The following is a 16,856-nucleotide window of genomic DNA, read 5'->3' on the forward strand; positions in this document are numbered from 1 at the left end:
TGCATCATCTGGTCTATCACATCCACTCCGCACTTTGTGGTGTTGTAAAGGGCGACGGTGTTTGGCTTCCTTTTGGTGCTATTCTCAGTCTGAACCACGCTGTGCATGCTGCTAAGAATGTAGACGGTCTTCTTCCTTTTGGGCGCGTACACCGTCAGCGTGGCACCAGTGGTTGAAAACACCTAATTAAGATGCAAAGTTTTTATTTTCATAGCACTTTCACAAAAAAATTAGAAAGACATAAACATAGAGAGACCTGCCACATACCTGAGTGGTGAATTCATCACGGTCTGTCTGCCTAGCAGATTGTGGAATTTCCCGGCGAGTCTTGTTGACTGAGCCGAGGATGGTCGTCTTCCGGCTAAGCAGTTGTTGCGAAAGTGACAGCGATGTGAAGAAATTGTCCGTGGTAACGTTTCTGCCCTTGTCCAAGAATGGTTCCATCAGCCTCATCACAACATTTTCAGACAGTCGCTCCCCACCGGGATGACTGGGGTCCTTGCCAAGATATGGGAGGACGTTGCAAATGTACTTGGATTTTAAGTCATAAGCCACCCAAAACTTGATTCCAAACTTGTCAGGCTTAGTTGCAACATATTGCAGGAAACGGCAACAAGTCTTTGACGGGAAAAGCTGTTCACCAACAATGACGGGTCGACCAGGGTTGTAGGATGTTATGCAGTTGGTGACAAATGATCCCCACAAATCGGAAATTGCAGCAAACTTATCAGTCTTTGCTCGGTCACTGCGGGTGGACCTGTCATCAAAGCGTAGGTGTCACATGATGCCTTGGAAGCGGTCACGGGACATGGTTCGAATGATCTGTGGGTTTCCAAGGTTTGCTGACCAGCAGTCACCTAGTGCTGGAACCTTGGTAAGCCCCCGCAAGATGACAATTGCAACAAATGCCATTAGTTCAGGGAGGCCCATGAACCAATCATCATGCTCTGTTTGCTGTGCATGTTGAACGGTCCATTCTTGAATGCTGTGAAGCATTTCAAGACTGATAAAACAGAGGAAGCTCTGAAGGCGACTTGAGATACTTCTCCTGGCTTTATCTGTTGGCTCTCCATCTCCGGTGTACGCTTCGATAGGGGTGAAATGGAGACGCTCCCCCACCTGTTCTTCACGCCAAACTGTGCTATCTTTTGCTGTGTCTGTCCCGTCAGTCGACAGACGAGGTTTTTTTGGGGGTTGAGGTACAGTCTCTTCATCTGCAATGTGAACAAGTTCAAATTGTGAGCAATGATCAAGACAAATGATATCACAAATGCATGCAGACACTAGTCCAGTATCTCCTCCTCTGTATCTGAACATTTTCTTGTTTGAAATGAAATAAGAAATTCGAAACAACATAAAATGAAATGCAACCTGAAGACAACTCAGACGGCTCAGAGTCTGAATCTGGCTGAAGGTCTATGTTGTCTCCATCCGAGTCACAAGGGTTTACTTTGCTCAGGATACTTTCCAATGCCTGCCGAGTGGAGAGTCTTTGCTGCATTTTTCTTCCTTAGGGAGGATGTTCACACAGCACAAATTTCCTGGGGCCACTGAAGTATAGGCTATGTTCAGTGAGGTTTTTATCCACCTCGGCACAAAAGGAATTACCTCTTATTTGTGAGCAAGCTGCTTCTATGGGTCTATAGATGTGCAATTTTACACCCATTGTTTACAACCAGGTGACGCCCTACAAGCCTACATGAACAATACTCTGCCAACGATCATCTCAACACAGTCAGTTAGCAGTCCTCTCTCCCCCATACAAACAAGCAACCCCCCCACCTCACACTCCCCTGCACATTCTTCAGGTAATGGCCACATTTACACACGAAATGATGCTCATTTTAGTCAACAGAGTGGCCAGCTAGCATCTTCTTGGCTAAAAGAGGTCCAGAAAAGGCTGGGACTTCTAGTGTTAAGAGAAGACTGAGAGTCTTTCTAATTCAAAGTTGGTCATTACAGGATAGTCTGGCTTTTTGCTGATCTTTGATTTGGAAGTTGAACTTGCAAAGCTAATGCAAGCTTTGCATTAAAGACCCGCTCCTTTGAATACTGTTGTTTTTAGTGTTTTTTATTGTGTTCCTGTGGCATTTTTCTCCTGATAGAGGACATATAAAGAGAACATGAAGCTCAATATTGCATTTTTGAGTATTTCTTCATTGAAATCCTTGTGAATGAAGAGCAGACAAAAAATGTTGCATTTGTAGATGTGACGGACTGGGAATTCTTTTACAACCAAACAATGAAAACTCAAATTAATAACTTTTAGATGACAGAATGAAGGATATTTTTTAGCTGACACTTTTATGAGTTATGCAGTCGTTGATGTTTTCTAAAAAAAAAATTAAAAAAAAGTAATTACAAGGTGTCCAGTAGCCATTGTGTCTCAGTGCTGCCATGTTGTTTCAAACAAATTCCTTTCGCAGTTTTTAAATTTATTCTGAAACCAAAACAGCGACAAACAAGCAGGACAGAACTTCAGAAACGAAAGACTCAAAAAAAAATAAAAAAACGAAACAAACTCCAGGATGTCCGGAGAAAAAGGATGCAGATGTTGGGCGCTTGTTGTCATGGAGACGTGCAAACACTTACAAACACAGCAGCTCCCCATTGAGGTGACATCACTGCAGCTGCGACACAGACAGACAGACAGACAGACAGGCGTCGCTGTGTGGAGGAACGATCAGGTTGCTGACATGAACGGAGAGACATCAGTGTCAGCTGATGAGCTGCTCGATGTCTCCTCTGAACACAGTTCCATTTTTACTCCAACTATCAGGTTTGACTATTTCCTGTGAAGAAACTAATGTCTAGAAGGATGCAGGGGTTACTTATGGTGACTATCTGAATGTAAATGAGGATTTTTCTCTTTGAATAATAAAATACTCATCTGCGAAACTGATAGTAGATTAAAAAAAGTAATCTTGAATTTGTTTTCACAAGTCAGCTGCTAGTTTTATGTAAAAAAGAAACAAAATGTCCATTGTCTCCAAAAATACTTGAGCTGGACCAGAGTATTTACAGGTTTTCTTACATATTGTTGCATCTCTGTCATGACTGCCTGTCAGAAATGCATGCCAGAGAGAAAAGTGAAGGCGAATAGAAACGATGGAGCCTCTGCTGGCATTCCCTAACCGATCTTACGGAGTCCTTAATCGTGTTTTCACTTTCAACATAAGCAGCACTGAGGATAAAATTAGAGAAAGAAAAAACCCACAAAATGCCTAAAGAATCGTAGTTTTCTCAAGGAACTTAAGATTTGTTTTCCTTTCTCCAAAAACAGATCATCAGACCTTCCCTGTAAGCACTAATCTGTGAGCGCTGGTTGTTTTTTTGCTCCTCAGGAAAAAACAGATGTTTGGAGAGAGTTCATGATGAGCTGAGCTCAGCTGTCGTTCATTTCCTCCATGGCACCAAACGCCATGACTTCACAAAGTGGTCTGCCCAAACATTCACGGGGTTAACGCACTCCGTCTGTATAAAGGAACTTTAATGCTGAAGCCTGCACAGATCCCTGAGGACTCTAGAGAGCATGTCTTATCATGCATTTATGTTTTTTTATGTAGACATGGGCTTGCTTGTTTCTGGTAGACTGTTGATGTTCTCTGGGATTCATTCTAGTGCATTAAAGCTTAAGTGACGGATAAATAGACAAACAAGCATAAGTCTGATTTATGGCAACAAACTATACAAAATATACAATATAAATGTATTTTTTACGAGTGTAACGTCATATAGAAATGTACATATCTGCATTTTCCTTGTCTATTTGCTGACATATCCCTCTGCTGGTTTGGTCTGGACACACATCATCAGTACTGGAAGCAACGATTTATCTATTAGTGCAGTTTTTCCACTGATGATTCCATAATGGGTTTCCAAATAAAGTGAAGCCAACACAGTATGACATTACTGGTTTTACTGGAGTTTTTTTTCTTTTCTTTAGATGACCCTTATAAAGTTAAATTGGAGTTAAAAACTAAATGTACATAAATGGAACTGAATTTCTTTCCTCAGATTAGAAGATGCATGCCAGTAGTTTTGGTGTAGCAAATCTTTTTAAAACAAGATTCGGTTTTTATTGATTACTTTGAACAGATGGGGAAGCCAATTGTAGATTAAATACAACTGAATCCAAGACTTTATATGCGTAAATATACAGTGTATATATATATTACTAGAATAAAAAGATAACAAGAGTCAAAGATTGAAGTCTGTGTGCCTTTGACATTCCTCTCATAAATTCTAACGTCTTCAGATCGTTTTAAAGTTTGCTGTGCCTCGACTGGAAACTTCAACTTTTTCATGGCGTTACCCTCATGCACGTGAAAAAGAACGGACGCGTTCTGACATGAGGGCACGCAGCATTGTTCAGCACAGCAACCAGCTGTCCCTCATTCACATCGTGGAATCCATTCATTAGAAAGGCACGCACTCATGGGAGAAACAAGCTGCCGCTTTGGAGTCACGGAGCACTTCAAACATTCAAATTCATCAATTAAAGAGGAAGTCGGTGGCTTTGTGAGCAGGAAATCACCCTGCAGCCGAAAACCATCTGGACTCCAATTATAGAAACAAGCTTCTTCCCCATAAATAGATGACATTTTCTATTTCTGCCCAGTTTAGCTTTTTTAAGGCCTTTTTAATGTAAACTTAGGGATCTGTCATCTGATTTTCACCATCAGGTCTGAAGAGGAAACAAAGAATCAACAGTCAGCTTTACATTTCTGTGCTGTGAACCCACAGCGGTACAAACATGCAAACTTCAGCGACTACCCATAAAAATACAAATTATGAAGCCTTTGTCTCCCAACCTCCTAAGTCAATTAATACTCGAACAGTATTACTAAAGACGTTTTTCTTGTTCTCTGATTGATTAAAGAAAACCACAGATTTTAAAGTTTAGCCTCAAAACTCTCACTCCAGTTTCCTCCGGGGGGGTTTAAAGACCCTCAGCTGAAAGCAACAAACTACAGCCAGCAGCAACATCATCTGTCTGTGACGGTGTTTCCACTCATCAGCCTCCTCATGACGATCCCACTGATTATTTTTGCCGTCATGTGGGGAATGTGATTGTTTGCTGAACTGTCTAAACTCTAGTCAACAGACAGAAACATTCATGACTTGAACAATCAATGATATTGTAAAGGAAATGTGAATTGTGTTTCTGTTCCAGCCCTAATTTTGTGATTGACCATATGTGCTGCCTCTTGTATTTACCAAAGACTTATGTTGAGAAGCTCTTGTTTAAGATTAAATACCAAGTCAAAAGAAAAATCCAATTAACAGTTTGCATTGCTTTATGAAACAAGACATTTTTTAAAGACCCACTCTGATGAAAATGGTGTTTTCCATGTTTCTGTGGCATTTTCTCATGACATAGGGCAAATATAAAGGGATTTTAGCAGAAATTTGCTTTTCTGAGTATTTCTTTATTCAAATCCCTGTGAATCAGGAGCAGACGAAACAAAAAAAAAGCTGTTTGAAAAAGCTTGTAGCTATGAAGCTACAACAGTTAGTGTCTTGTAGACAACTAGATCCATGCACGTCTTGGTTTTCCTCGTTCGAGGGGTCATCTGGCTCTAAACTATACGGCTGGATAGCTCAAATATTGCTCGCTGTTTTTGTTGCAGCGGTAATGCTTTGGGTTTTAAGGGAGACCATGTAGACAGATGGATGATGGGAAGTGGGGACGGGCTTCCTCCACGCTAACAGTGCCGTTCACAATCATAATTAAAAGACCAATGGGAATGATTTTATAATGAATTAAAAGATGATCAGAGTGGGACTTGAAAGCCAAAGAACAATAGTTACATTTAAAATGTCATACATCTCAATAGGATCTCCTAAGTGGCTGTCCATTCTCCTTTCTTTGTCCTTTAGAAAGAAGGTGACCAGCAGATAGAGCTGCAAGTGGGAGGACATCTGACCACCTTCACTCAGACTGGTCTGGCTGCCGGACAAAAGTACAGAGTCAGCATTGTTGGAGAGCTCAAAGGCAGACGGGGCATTGAGAGCAACACTGAATTTATGACCCGTGAGATTCTGCCCTTATTTGTACATTTACTGACTGTTGCAACTGTGCTGCTCACTTTTATTCCAACCAAACAGCAAATGTTGGAAATGGTCGGTCATGATAAATCCGTCATTGTTCATTTTTTGTCCTAATCTAAAAACAAATCAAAAGTTTGACACAATTACTAATCTAGCTGTAAACGCGTTTTGCTCTTGGTCCATAAAAAAGGAAGGGTTGGACACAAAACAGCTTCAGTTGATAACAGAAAACAAAAATAATGAGTTTTCTGGCATGTGTCAGCAAAACAGGAAGGTTATGACTCCTAACTGTGTCTTATTTTAATCTGTTCATCATCAGTCATTTCTGGTCCAACCAATCTTCGAGTTGTCAAGACGACCTCCACCACAGCAGTGGTACAGTGGGAGCCTTCACAGGGGGCCATTGATAGATACCGTTTGACCATCAGCCCACTCGATGGAGTAGGGAGAACTCGAGAAATGACCGTAGGCCCTGGAGAAAGCTCTGCTCTCATTCAGCGGTTGGAGGCGGGGCGTGTGTATGACATCATACTCGTGGCGGAGAAGGGGCTGAGCCGAAGCCAACCAGCAACCACCCAGGCGGTTCCTGGTGAGTAATAAACTACCAGTAAAATATCCTGCAGTTCACACCATTTTTAGCTTAACCAAGACAAAGGACGTATTGTAAACGACATTAAACGTTGTTAGTCAACTCTATAAAAACTTTATGTCCTGCTCATTAAACGTTAGATGCATTTGAATGTCCTCATGATTCTCTGTGTTGCATCCTCTAAAAGTTCATGTTTTTTTCCCAACTACTGCTAAACTCAGTAACAAGGTTTACTTTTCAGCACAGATTTAAACTTCATATTATTTCAATTTTCTCCCTACAGGTTTTACATGGACACCTTCTGTAAATTAGTTTTTTGTCTCTTACTAACCAAAAAGTTATTTTTCTAGTTTCCTCAAGGTGATGGACATTAAAACTTTCTTTTTTCTCCTTTGGATCTAATATGTTCATGATTAAAATGCATTATTAATGCCTGATCCATTTATAGGCAAGACAATACCCGGGATGGAAAAAGAGGCTTTGGCCTTGCAGGTCCCTCAAGCGCCTGGAGAAGATATTAGCAGCACGGACCAGGAACTGAACCCATCATCTAAAGAGAAACAGAGTACAACGGAAGATGGGGGTCAAGCTGATTTAGTAGGGTTCAAAAGTTCAAGTAACCCAAACAGAAATTATTCCTCCACTGTAATAGCTAGAACAAAGCCTTTGCCTGGTCAAATTCTGACGGGAAATGTCACCAGACCCAAAGATGCGGAAAGGGCTACAGTTTCAAGTACAAAGTTTCCTAACTGGCATTCTTATAACCGCACAAGAGTTGCACCAGGAGTGAGAAGGGTTGTCTCTAGGCATCCGATAAAGTCAACCAAACAAGCTAAACCAGGTGTTTCCAACATCAACGACTCTGTTGGAGTCACAAGTTTGGATCCACCAATTTCTGCTTGGAGAGATGCCACAAATCCAGTCGTAATTCCTGCCAATGAATCAGAACCTCAAAAGCCTGAGGAACCAACGTCTACGCTTGGCTCAAACGTACAGCCCCAAGGTGACACTGTTGAGCTTAGACGTGACACAGGGATCTTACATAACCAAGAAAATAAGTATCTAAATAAAATGAAGGGGAAACATGTCAGATTACCCCTGAGGGCCAAACTCAGTGGTAGTAGAGAGAATGAGGAAGGGCAGGGAGAAAGCTCAATGAGCACGGACCTGAAGGCTGCTCCTCCACAAACAGTAAGCGACCATGACACTACTCCAGACAAACCATTTAGTGAAACATTTGACAGTTTGAATATTACGACTAAATCTGTCCTTCTATCCAAACCAGTGAACCTCTCAGCTGATGCAGAAACAGTGAGCAAGCAGATTACAGGTGGACTGAAGCCCCTTTCTTCCTCTTCTGTATCTTATTCACAACCATCATTGAACTCATTAAATTCTAAATCTGCATCACATGCAAATTCACTTACACCCCAGCGCCGCATGCATTATCGTGGGAACACAAATCGAAAATACAGGAGACCTCAGAATAAAACTCACCAACAGCTAAGAACTCCCCAGGACTCTAGGTTGAACCAAACAAAACAAGAATCATTGCCCTCATCCTCTCTGCCACTTGCAGTTAATGAAATGGTGAGGGATAAGATAGCAAACAGAAGATTAACAACGGGGCGTAGATCAGATGGAGCTGAACATGTGCCGACGGAAAGGAGAAGATTTGTTTTTCCACCACCAAGACGTCCCCCCAATCCCTCTTTCACAAGAGGTCAGAATCAAACATTTACAAACACAGAAGTTTTGTCTCTTCAAACGACTAACCCCAAAGATGCCCCACCTCATGACCCTGAGCCAAAAAGAGAAGAAAGAAAATGGGTTGGAACGGGGAAATCCATACCCAACCTTTCATCTCAGCACATCACAAGACGAAATGGACGCCCTTTATCCCTCGAGCCAAACTTACATCGCCGACCACCATATGGTGGAGCTTACCAAAACACAAGAAGCATGAGACCACCACATAACCGACCTATTCCCAAATCTCTCCCAACCAAAATGCCAAGCAAAACTGCTGTAAGTCAAAATGATGAACTAAAAAAGAATAGCACTCCTGACAACCAAGAAAGGGGGCAGAGTCTCAACAGATCTATCCATGGATCCCAAAAGACTCAGTCAGGAGAAAAAGAAACAGTTCCAATTGTTGAAAATGCTCAGATAGACAGGGACAGCGCAAACACCAGAGCACAACCTCCTGAAATGGAAAGGGAAGACAACTCGTTGATTGATACAGAAAAAACTTCTGAGTTTCATTTCCAAAAAGAGAAAACTAACTCTGAGGGTGTTGGTGAGAAATATAAAGGTATCTCCTCTCATCAAACAAATTACTCAGAAGAAACGATAATCAACCCAGAATCTGAAAAGACAGTGGGGGCAACAAAAGATGCCACTTCTGCTGGAGAACCTTTGGAGTTTGTCAAAGTGACAAACCGAAGCACAGATGGATTTACGCTCACATTGGGCACACCAGAGGGGAAGTTCGGACATTTTGTTGTGAGCTCTACAGAGGCTAAAAAGGCGGAAGAATTGCCAAGGAAGGAAGCTGAACAAAATAATTTGACTCAAGAACCAAAAAATGGTGCGATTGTAGATGACAACTATGTCGGGCGAAGCACCAATGGAGCCAAACCAACGGAAAGTAAAACAGTGCAGCCTGGATCAGCTCAATTGCACCAGTTCAAGGATCTGCCTTCACAGACGCAATACAACGTCCCCTTGCCGGGAATGGGTCCCGGCCTTCAGTCCAGTCAGCACAAGCTTGTCATCAGTACAGGTACCAGCCTCTGTATCAGTAGATGTTGTCATAAAGGACAATGTTGTACGATTACTTAGCCAAGTTTTACCCATGAATACATGGCCTTTCATTCTCGTTCTTTCGCCTCCATCCAATTTTTATCAGCATAAAAGTCCTGCCAGTACCTTTCATCTTCACTGTGCTTCGTGTTAAACTGATCACAATATATGTTGTTTCGTTAACTAAACATCACCCGTCTTGACTGTGATTGGAATGATTTGTTTTAAATGCTCGCTGCATTTCACTTTCAAGAGTCCAGACACTATGGTGCTCTTGAAAAAAATGAATGCTTCAAATACACAATTCTAGAATTGTCATCCCACGTGCTTTGTGTTTCAGTGTGTTTACTGTCATGTGATGTTTTGTGCGTGCTTGTCTATGTTAATGTACAAATTAAAAAACAATATCGTTGCTATTCATGTTCACAAATGACGTCACATTCTTCAATACTTCTTTCAAAATTATTGCCATTTGTCTTTTTATTTGATGTCAAATCTCAGGTGTGAACTAGCACTTCAGTCTTTAATAATGCTTTTTACTACAAAAAGTTCCCACAGACATGACAGGTCAGGCATATGCAATTTATATTTTAAGCAGAGTGTGTGAAGAGCCACACATTGGATTTATTGCTGATATTTTCGGAACAGACACACTGACAACTACAAAGGTCATTTTGTTGTGGCAGCTAAATGTATTCTTTTATATTTGAACAGGCTTTATAGTATTTCAATTTTATGGCTTTATTGAACATATTCTTTTGTTTAGCAATAGTGATAACTTGTCTCCCCATTCCTCTTTTATTTTGAAGTCTACTGGTTTTTAGATTTGCCCTGCATCAAAACGTTTTTGGTAAATTTAAACCCACAAGAACACCTAGATTCACATTTTGACTTTTTGTGGCTTTTTGTAAAGAAATGGGTTTGGTTGGGGATCTAGTATGGAGTCCTGAGGCACTCCCACAATTTCTGATACTGTGCATATTTGAGCCAAAGCATCTCTTTCCAGATCATCCAACTCTGAACCCAATCCCAGTTTTTTCAAAGTCTCAGTCCTACTGTATCAGACAACTGAGTTGGCATCAAAAGCAACACTAACAGCATACCTCCTCTTATTTTGTGCTGCTTTGGTCTTCTCTCATTCAGGGTAAGCTAACAGCCAGCTTCACTGACACTCATCTCATCTCTCACCTGTCCAGGGTAAGACCACAGCTGGTCACTTTATGTTTGGTCTTGTCTTCCCCCTTCTAAATGCAAAACTTGGCTAAAGTCAAGAAAAAATCTGCGAGCAAGTCCGTTTTCTTTATGATTTGATCAAATTCAAATGTTTTTGTGTATTTTTCATCCTGTGTGTAACTCTGCTGGCAACCCTGTCCAATGAAAGTCTAAATGATCTCCGATTTATTCCTTCTTTGAAATTGTCTGTTTGTCCTCCTCTGTTTTGTCATCGTTTATTTCTGCCACACTTTTATTTTCAGGTATGACTGAAAGTAGTCATCTTTTGTTCTGTTGCTGCCCAGGACCCATCATCTGCATTAAATGTTTTCAATGTATGTCTGTATATAACATGTATACTGTATATATGTTTGCACTGTACATATATACATATCAAGCTGCAGGAGCACTATTTGTCTGAATGAACAAATAGGAATACACCATACTTTTCCTTCTTCCAGTGGCCACTTTTGTCAAATTGACTTCTTTTTTTCTTTAAAAAGTTCATGTGACTAGTCCTCTTTTGATTAAATGTCTTAACTTTCTCTTTTCACTCCCATGTTTTCCCATCTCATGACTTACGTTGGACAGTAGGTTCTCCTGAATTGCATGTTTTCTAGCTCTCCTGTTGTCATCCTGCAGGCCCAGAGCCTCCAACCAACATTGCCTTCAGTAAGGTGACGGAAAACTCTTTGACGGTGTCGTGGACTAAACCCAGGAGTCGAGTTAGTGGTTTTAAAGTCACTTATACCCATGCAGATGAGGGTAAGAACCTTTTTTTTTTTTACCATAAAAGTTTATTATTGCATTGTTTATGTGTGTTTTCAAATAGTTATTTATTCAAACTCCTTATTTGCACTACAGCACCACTCTGTCTTATTAGTAGTAAATCATTTATTTCCCATTTAGTGTGGAATCTGCATCTATTTCTTATATAAATTATATATAAAGGTATTATATGAAGAAGACATCAGATGGCAATCTCTATTCATATCCATACAATTCATGAGCAAAGATGAGTCAGACGCAGGAATGCCTGCTTTTCCTTAATTTAGCATCCAATGTCTGTTTGGTATTTGAATTAAAGAGTGACTCCTTCTCTCAGCACACTCTCCTCTTTATTTTATCTTTCTCTGTCAGTCACAATGGGATTTTTGAATTTCTATAAAATATTTATTCAAACTTGATGCATCACAAAATCAAAAAATCTTTTCATTAATAAAATGTTTTAAATGCTAGGATTTACAAAATGGACAGTTCTGCCCTAAAAGTAGAGGAGATTTGAATAAGTCTTATACTGAAAATTTTTGAGCCCTAATACAAGAGCTGCGCGTTGCAAGGTCAAACAGGTCAAACTTTGACCAATCACGGACTCAGATTTGGTGGTGCCATGTGGCATTCCATTCATTGGAAGTGTCAAATGATTGAAAATTGATCATGAAGGAGAAATTGATAATTGCGGTTTGTGCCTGGCCAGAAGGACACGACACCAAGTCTTTCATTTGTCTGAACATATTTCAACAAGCCTCTTCCAACTGACGGACATGCACAAGTAAACATAAACAGAAGAAAAAGAAAAAGAAGCCCCTCCCTGCTTGTCCAGTGTGAACACCGTGGGCTAAATGCTTTTAGCATTGTTTTTGAACGCATGTCATTGTTGTGTTCCTCATAGGTGAGCCGGTGTCAGTGACACTGGACTCGGGGGACTCCTCCCTTGACCTGTCTCGACTCTCTCCTGGATCCACCTATGAGGTCACCATCATCTCCACTCTTGGCCTGGACGAAAGTGACCCTATCAGAGACTCTGTCATGACACGTGAGTTAAACATCTTTCCAAACAGTTCTGAAAGAAACAGCATTTCGAGTCATTCAAAAATGTAGCATGAATAATTTGATCTACTGTTCTAGTGTTTTCCTAAATTCTTGTAGCAGGTGCTGGTTCTGGAAGGACGTGTAGAATAATTTGGCTTCCTTGGAGGATTTTCTTCCTGGCTGCATTTTGATGTGTTTGCATGGATCAGACGATTCTGTGTCTCTTTTCCTGCTTAATCTTTTATGACTTTTGCACTTTTCAGTTCCTGACCCCCCCACAGACCTGCGTGCCATAAATGTCACCGACTCCACAGCCTTGTTGTTATGGCGTCCAGCCTTAGCTGCCGTCTACAAGTACGCCATTGTTTATGGCTCAGAAACAGGTGAGCGGTGAACCTCTGAACTGCCTGTCCAGCAGCAAAACACACATCTGCGTCTGAAAGAACTCACAACAGGAATGCCGAAAATAATGAAACTATTTCCCAATTCTAACACTTGACCAGATCTGCATGCATGTTACGCGTAGGTCATCGATGTTTCATGCATTCGTCAACGTGCGCAGATGTCCGTAGAGGATTTCACCCAACGGGTCTTTGCATGGATTTGGTCATCATTGTTGAGAATTATGCAGTTTCTGCGTATTTTATGTAGTTTATACGCAATTATCACCTAAATCAAATGGAATTGTGCATGATTTTTGCAAGATGCACACACAAATTAGTGGCTTTCCACAACTGTTCCACATTTGTCCCCGTATGTCTAATGGACTTTTTAGGCACGTTTCAGACTTATAACTTTTATATCATGTTTACGGCGCACGTATTATGTTAAAATTACATAATTAAAGAACAAATCACTAAAGACTTTTAGCTTTTACATTGATTTAAGTTCTTTGTGTGGTTTATTTCGTACTTCTTCTGTGGTTTAAATTGGTTTATTTGGGATCCATCTGTGAACATTTAACTTAAAATATTCAAATATTCTTTCGGTTGTAATGCTTTCTTAAGGCAAATTGTTTAAGTATATAATTCATAAAATTAGCCCCCCTCCACCCCGTTTGATTTAATCCAGAACCCAATTTGGCAAAAGGAAAAAGCAGTAAAGATTTTTTTTAAATATATAACTGGAAACAAAGCAGGCATGAAGCTGCTAAGACGCATTAACCCCAAATAAGTCACTCAAAATTATCAAATATAATAATTATATTTTTACCAGGAGTAGGAAGGACTCAAATTCAAGATGTTTTGAGAGCAAAAATATTTAAGAACAAAAATTTACCCCAAACTTTGACAAAAATGACTCAAACACATCGGCAAGACTCCAGAACAAAACACAGAAAAACCAAAAAGCAAGTCCTTAATCACAGAAACACTAATAGAAAATTTTGAGCAGCTGTGACAAAAACCAGGTGAGAGCACAGGAGGGGGAGGAGCCAACACTGCTAACCTGCACTGATCATAACAGAGAAAATACAAAATGAAAATCATAAACAGAGGTATCACTATGATATTCAAAGTTCAAAAATGGCTTCCCTTACTAATGAAGCACATACACTAAAAACAATCAATGATGGTAAAGACAATGTTTAATGTCTTCCCTGCAGTTATTCCACATCTGAACCCCTCTTGTGGAATTACAGGGAAGTTTAGCTTTTGTTCTCACAGCTGGTTTCATAAACATTCAGGATCCTCTCAAACTGAATCCATTCTGTCTTTTAAATGGAATCATTGTTTTATGTCAAGGATAATAATTCAATTTCATAAAATATTGCCGAAATATACTTGACATGGCTGAAATATTTAGTAACATGAATCTGTGATGTACATTTAGGACAAACATGTACAGAAAAAAAAATGTTTGTAATGTAATTGCTGAGTCCAGCTTGTATCAAGCAGATGCAAAACAGATCATTTATCAGTGGATCTGAAGATTGGATCTACCCAAATTTAGAAGCGAAATATCTGCCACTTACAGTGCAATGCCTGTGTTTTCAATAAACTTTTAGCAGATGCAGGCTATTTCAATTGTTTGTTAAATAATTGATAAAGTGCATCATGTTCAATTAGCAGAGATAATTGACATTCCTATTCTAAGAATAGTGATTTTAAAATCTAAAGATTTGATGCAAAAAACCTACAGTGTAATCATCTTTTACCATCTCATTAAGTGGTTGTTTGTTGGGTTGAAGTGTAATTTCTCCGTGTTTTGTGCAGAATCACAGAAAAGGCTCACGGTTTCTGGAAATGCAGCAGAGCAGCAGCTCAGCTCTCTGAAGGAATCCACCACCTACACCGTCACCATAACCAGCCTCCTGGGCAGCCGGGAGAGTTCAGCAGCCACCACCAGCTTCACCACCACCGCCAGCGGTCAGTCAGCACCGACACACAGGAACATCCTTCACTTCATAGCCTCCTGACTACCAGCAGTGAACATAAGTCCTCTTTTGTCTAAACCTGGATGTCTCCCAGCCATTCATACTACTGAATTAAGTCGTGTTGGCATCTACAGAGAAGATTTGGCCGATTGAGCGACACCAAATGTGAAGGGGCAGAACTAGGGAATATATTTTTTGTTTGATTTAAAAAAAAATGCCTGAACAAAACTGTTTTTCTATGGTAGTCGAGAGGATAAACCCTATATTTCCATTTTTTGTAGACCCAGTAAATGTAAAATAGTGTGTGTGTGTGTGTGTGTGTGTGTGGTAAAGAAAGGAAATCAATGCTCAAACTTGTGTTAACGATATGTAAATGGTGACACTTTTTGGGGGTGACACTTAGGGAGGGATGCTGATGGACCACGAGACCTCCTTGCCACCAATGTAACACCCCGCACTGCGGTGTTGTCATGGAAACCACCATCAAAGCCTGCACAAAGATACTTACTGACCTATCGGACCCAAGGCCAAGAAATAAAGGTGATTCCATTGGTTTGATCGATATTTAGGTTTTTTCAGCAAAACCGTTTGTCCTAAAGTCAATATTTCATAATTATTCCATGTTGTGTCCTCCACTGAACCTCTGTAATACCCATGGCAGGAAGTGATTGTGGATGCCGCAGTGACACAGTATAACCTGACCCGACTACATCCGGGCTCTCTGTACTCAGTACAGCTGATCGCAATACGAGGACAACACAGACCCTCCATCTCCACCACATTCACGACCGGTACGTCTCTCTTTTTTACAAGAAACGTAATACATTTTTCTGAGTTTCTCTCACGCTCCTCCTTCGATGCACACCTTCAGGCATCCTGAAGTATCCCTACCCCACTGACTGCACCCAGGAGCTGCTGAACGGCATCCGCACTTCAGGAGAGGTGGAGATCTTCCCTCAGGGGAAGCTTGGAACACCCATGGTGGTTTACTGCGACATGGAGACAGATGGCGGGGGCTGGATGGTAAAGCTCCGTCTCCAAGCTTCACACTCGTCTTCAGTTGCAGATCTACTGTTTGTGTTGAACTTGTTTTTTAACAAATATGTCCTGCACTTCACTGCTAACACACTCTGCATTTCAATGCCTGTACCTGTACAATGTAATGGCAATAAAGTCTAATCTACTTCTAATTTAAGCTTGAATAATTAGCTCAGGACTACTCTTAACCTTTGTGCTGTCTTGTGGGGTCCAGATGACCCCACTCCAAACGTTAACATGCCTGCCTCCAAGGCACGTTAATGTTTGGAGTGGGGTCATCTGGACCCCACCAGACAGCACAAAGTTTAAGCCTAGTGATGCAAATGTACACCGGCTTCAAATTTACCTTAATGTCGCATCTACTTAAAGGAAAAACATGGGTCATTGTTTTTTTTTTTTAAAGCTGAAAAGAGTTTCAGGCGTCTAGGGGTGAATGTCATGGACCTCCAAACTGTAAACCTGCCTCTTTGTTTCATGCGCAGGTCTTCCAGAGGAGAAAAGACGGCTCTGAGGATTTCTTCAGAGGCTGGAAGGACTACGTAAAAGGATTTGGAAATCTGAATGGAGAGTTCTGGTTTGGTGAGGGAGGATGACAGTTAATATGATTTTAAAAAAAGTAAACAGGTGTTTGTGAGCTTTTAGCAGTAGCCATTTGTTTCATTTATAGTTCAGACATTTTGTTTATTTCTACAGGTTAATCAAGTTTTTAAAAATGAGTAAAAGCTTTAAAAAGCTATACTATCTACCTTTTTTGGTCTTATTTCCACTTTTTGTGGCATATTCAATCTATCCAAGCAATCCTAAAAATCAGTCAGTTTTGGCTTCACTGCACTTTACCATTTTTAGTAATGTGTATATTTTTGTAATTAAAAAACTTTTTTTTTGGTCATTCTTTATTTTTTTTTGTTTTCAGTTTAAATAGTCAATAAATGTAATGTACGGTGGCCCGGAAGTGCAAATCACATCAATAAT

At 40.5% G+C, this 16,856-nt stretch overlaps 1 protein-coding gene across 4 annotated transcripts in view; it reads left to right on the plus strand.

Annotated features, from left to right (window-relative positions):
- Positions 1-16,856, plus strand: part of tnxbb (tenascin XBb) — a 53,994-nt gene that overhangs the window by 34,077 nt on the left and 3,061 nt on the right. For 2 of the 4 annotated variants that reach the window (XM_078955095.1, XM_020706936.3), the window contains exons 7-17: positions 5,884-6,037; positions 6,374-6,643; positions 7,092-9,428; positions 11,303-11,425; positions 12,333-12,476; positions 12,736-12,855; positions 14,686-14,838; positions 15,250-15,386; positions 15,508-15,637; positions 15,718-15,869; positions 16,367-16,463. In XM_078955095.1, coding sequence (XP_078811221.1) covers positions 5,884-6,037; positions 6,374-6,643; positions 7,092-9,428; positions 11,303-11,425; positions 12,333-12,476; positions 12,736-12,855; positions 14,686-14,838; positions 15,250-15,386; positions 15,508-15,637; positions 15,718-15,869; positions 16,367-16,463 — 3,817 coding nt within the window. Of the gene's footprint in view, positions 1-5,883; positions 6,038-6,373; positions 6,644-7,091; positions 9,429-10,591; positions 10,646-11,302; positions 11,426-12,332; positions 12,477-12,735; positions 12,856-14,685; positions 14,839-15,249; positions 15,387-15,507; positions 15,638-15,717; positions 15,870-16,366; positions 16,464-16,856 lie in introns of those variants that run through there. The other 2 variants (XM_011480918.4, XM_078955096.1) reach the window with 2 other exon arrangements.

Source organism: Oryzias latipes, chromosome 11, assembly GCF_053564925.1.
Source record: "Oryzias latipes strain Hd-rR chromosome 11, Olatipes_Hd-rR_3.1".
NCBI classification, from domain to species: domain Eukaryota; kingdom Metazoa; phylum Chordata; class Actinopteri; order Beloniformes; family Adrianichthyidae; genus Oryzias; species Oryzias latipes.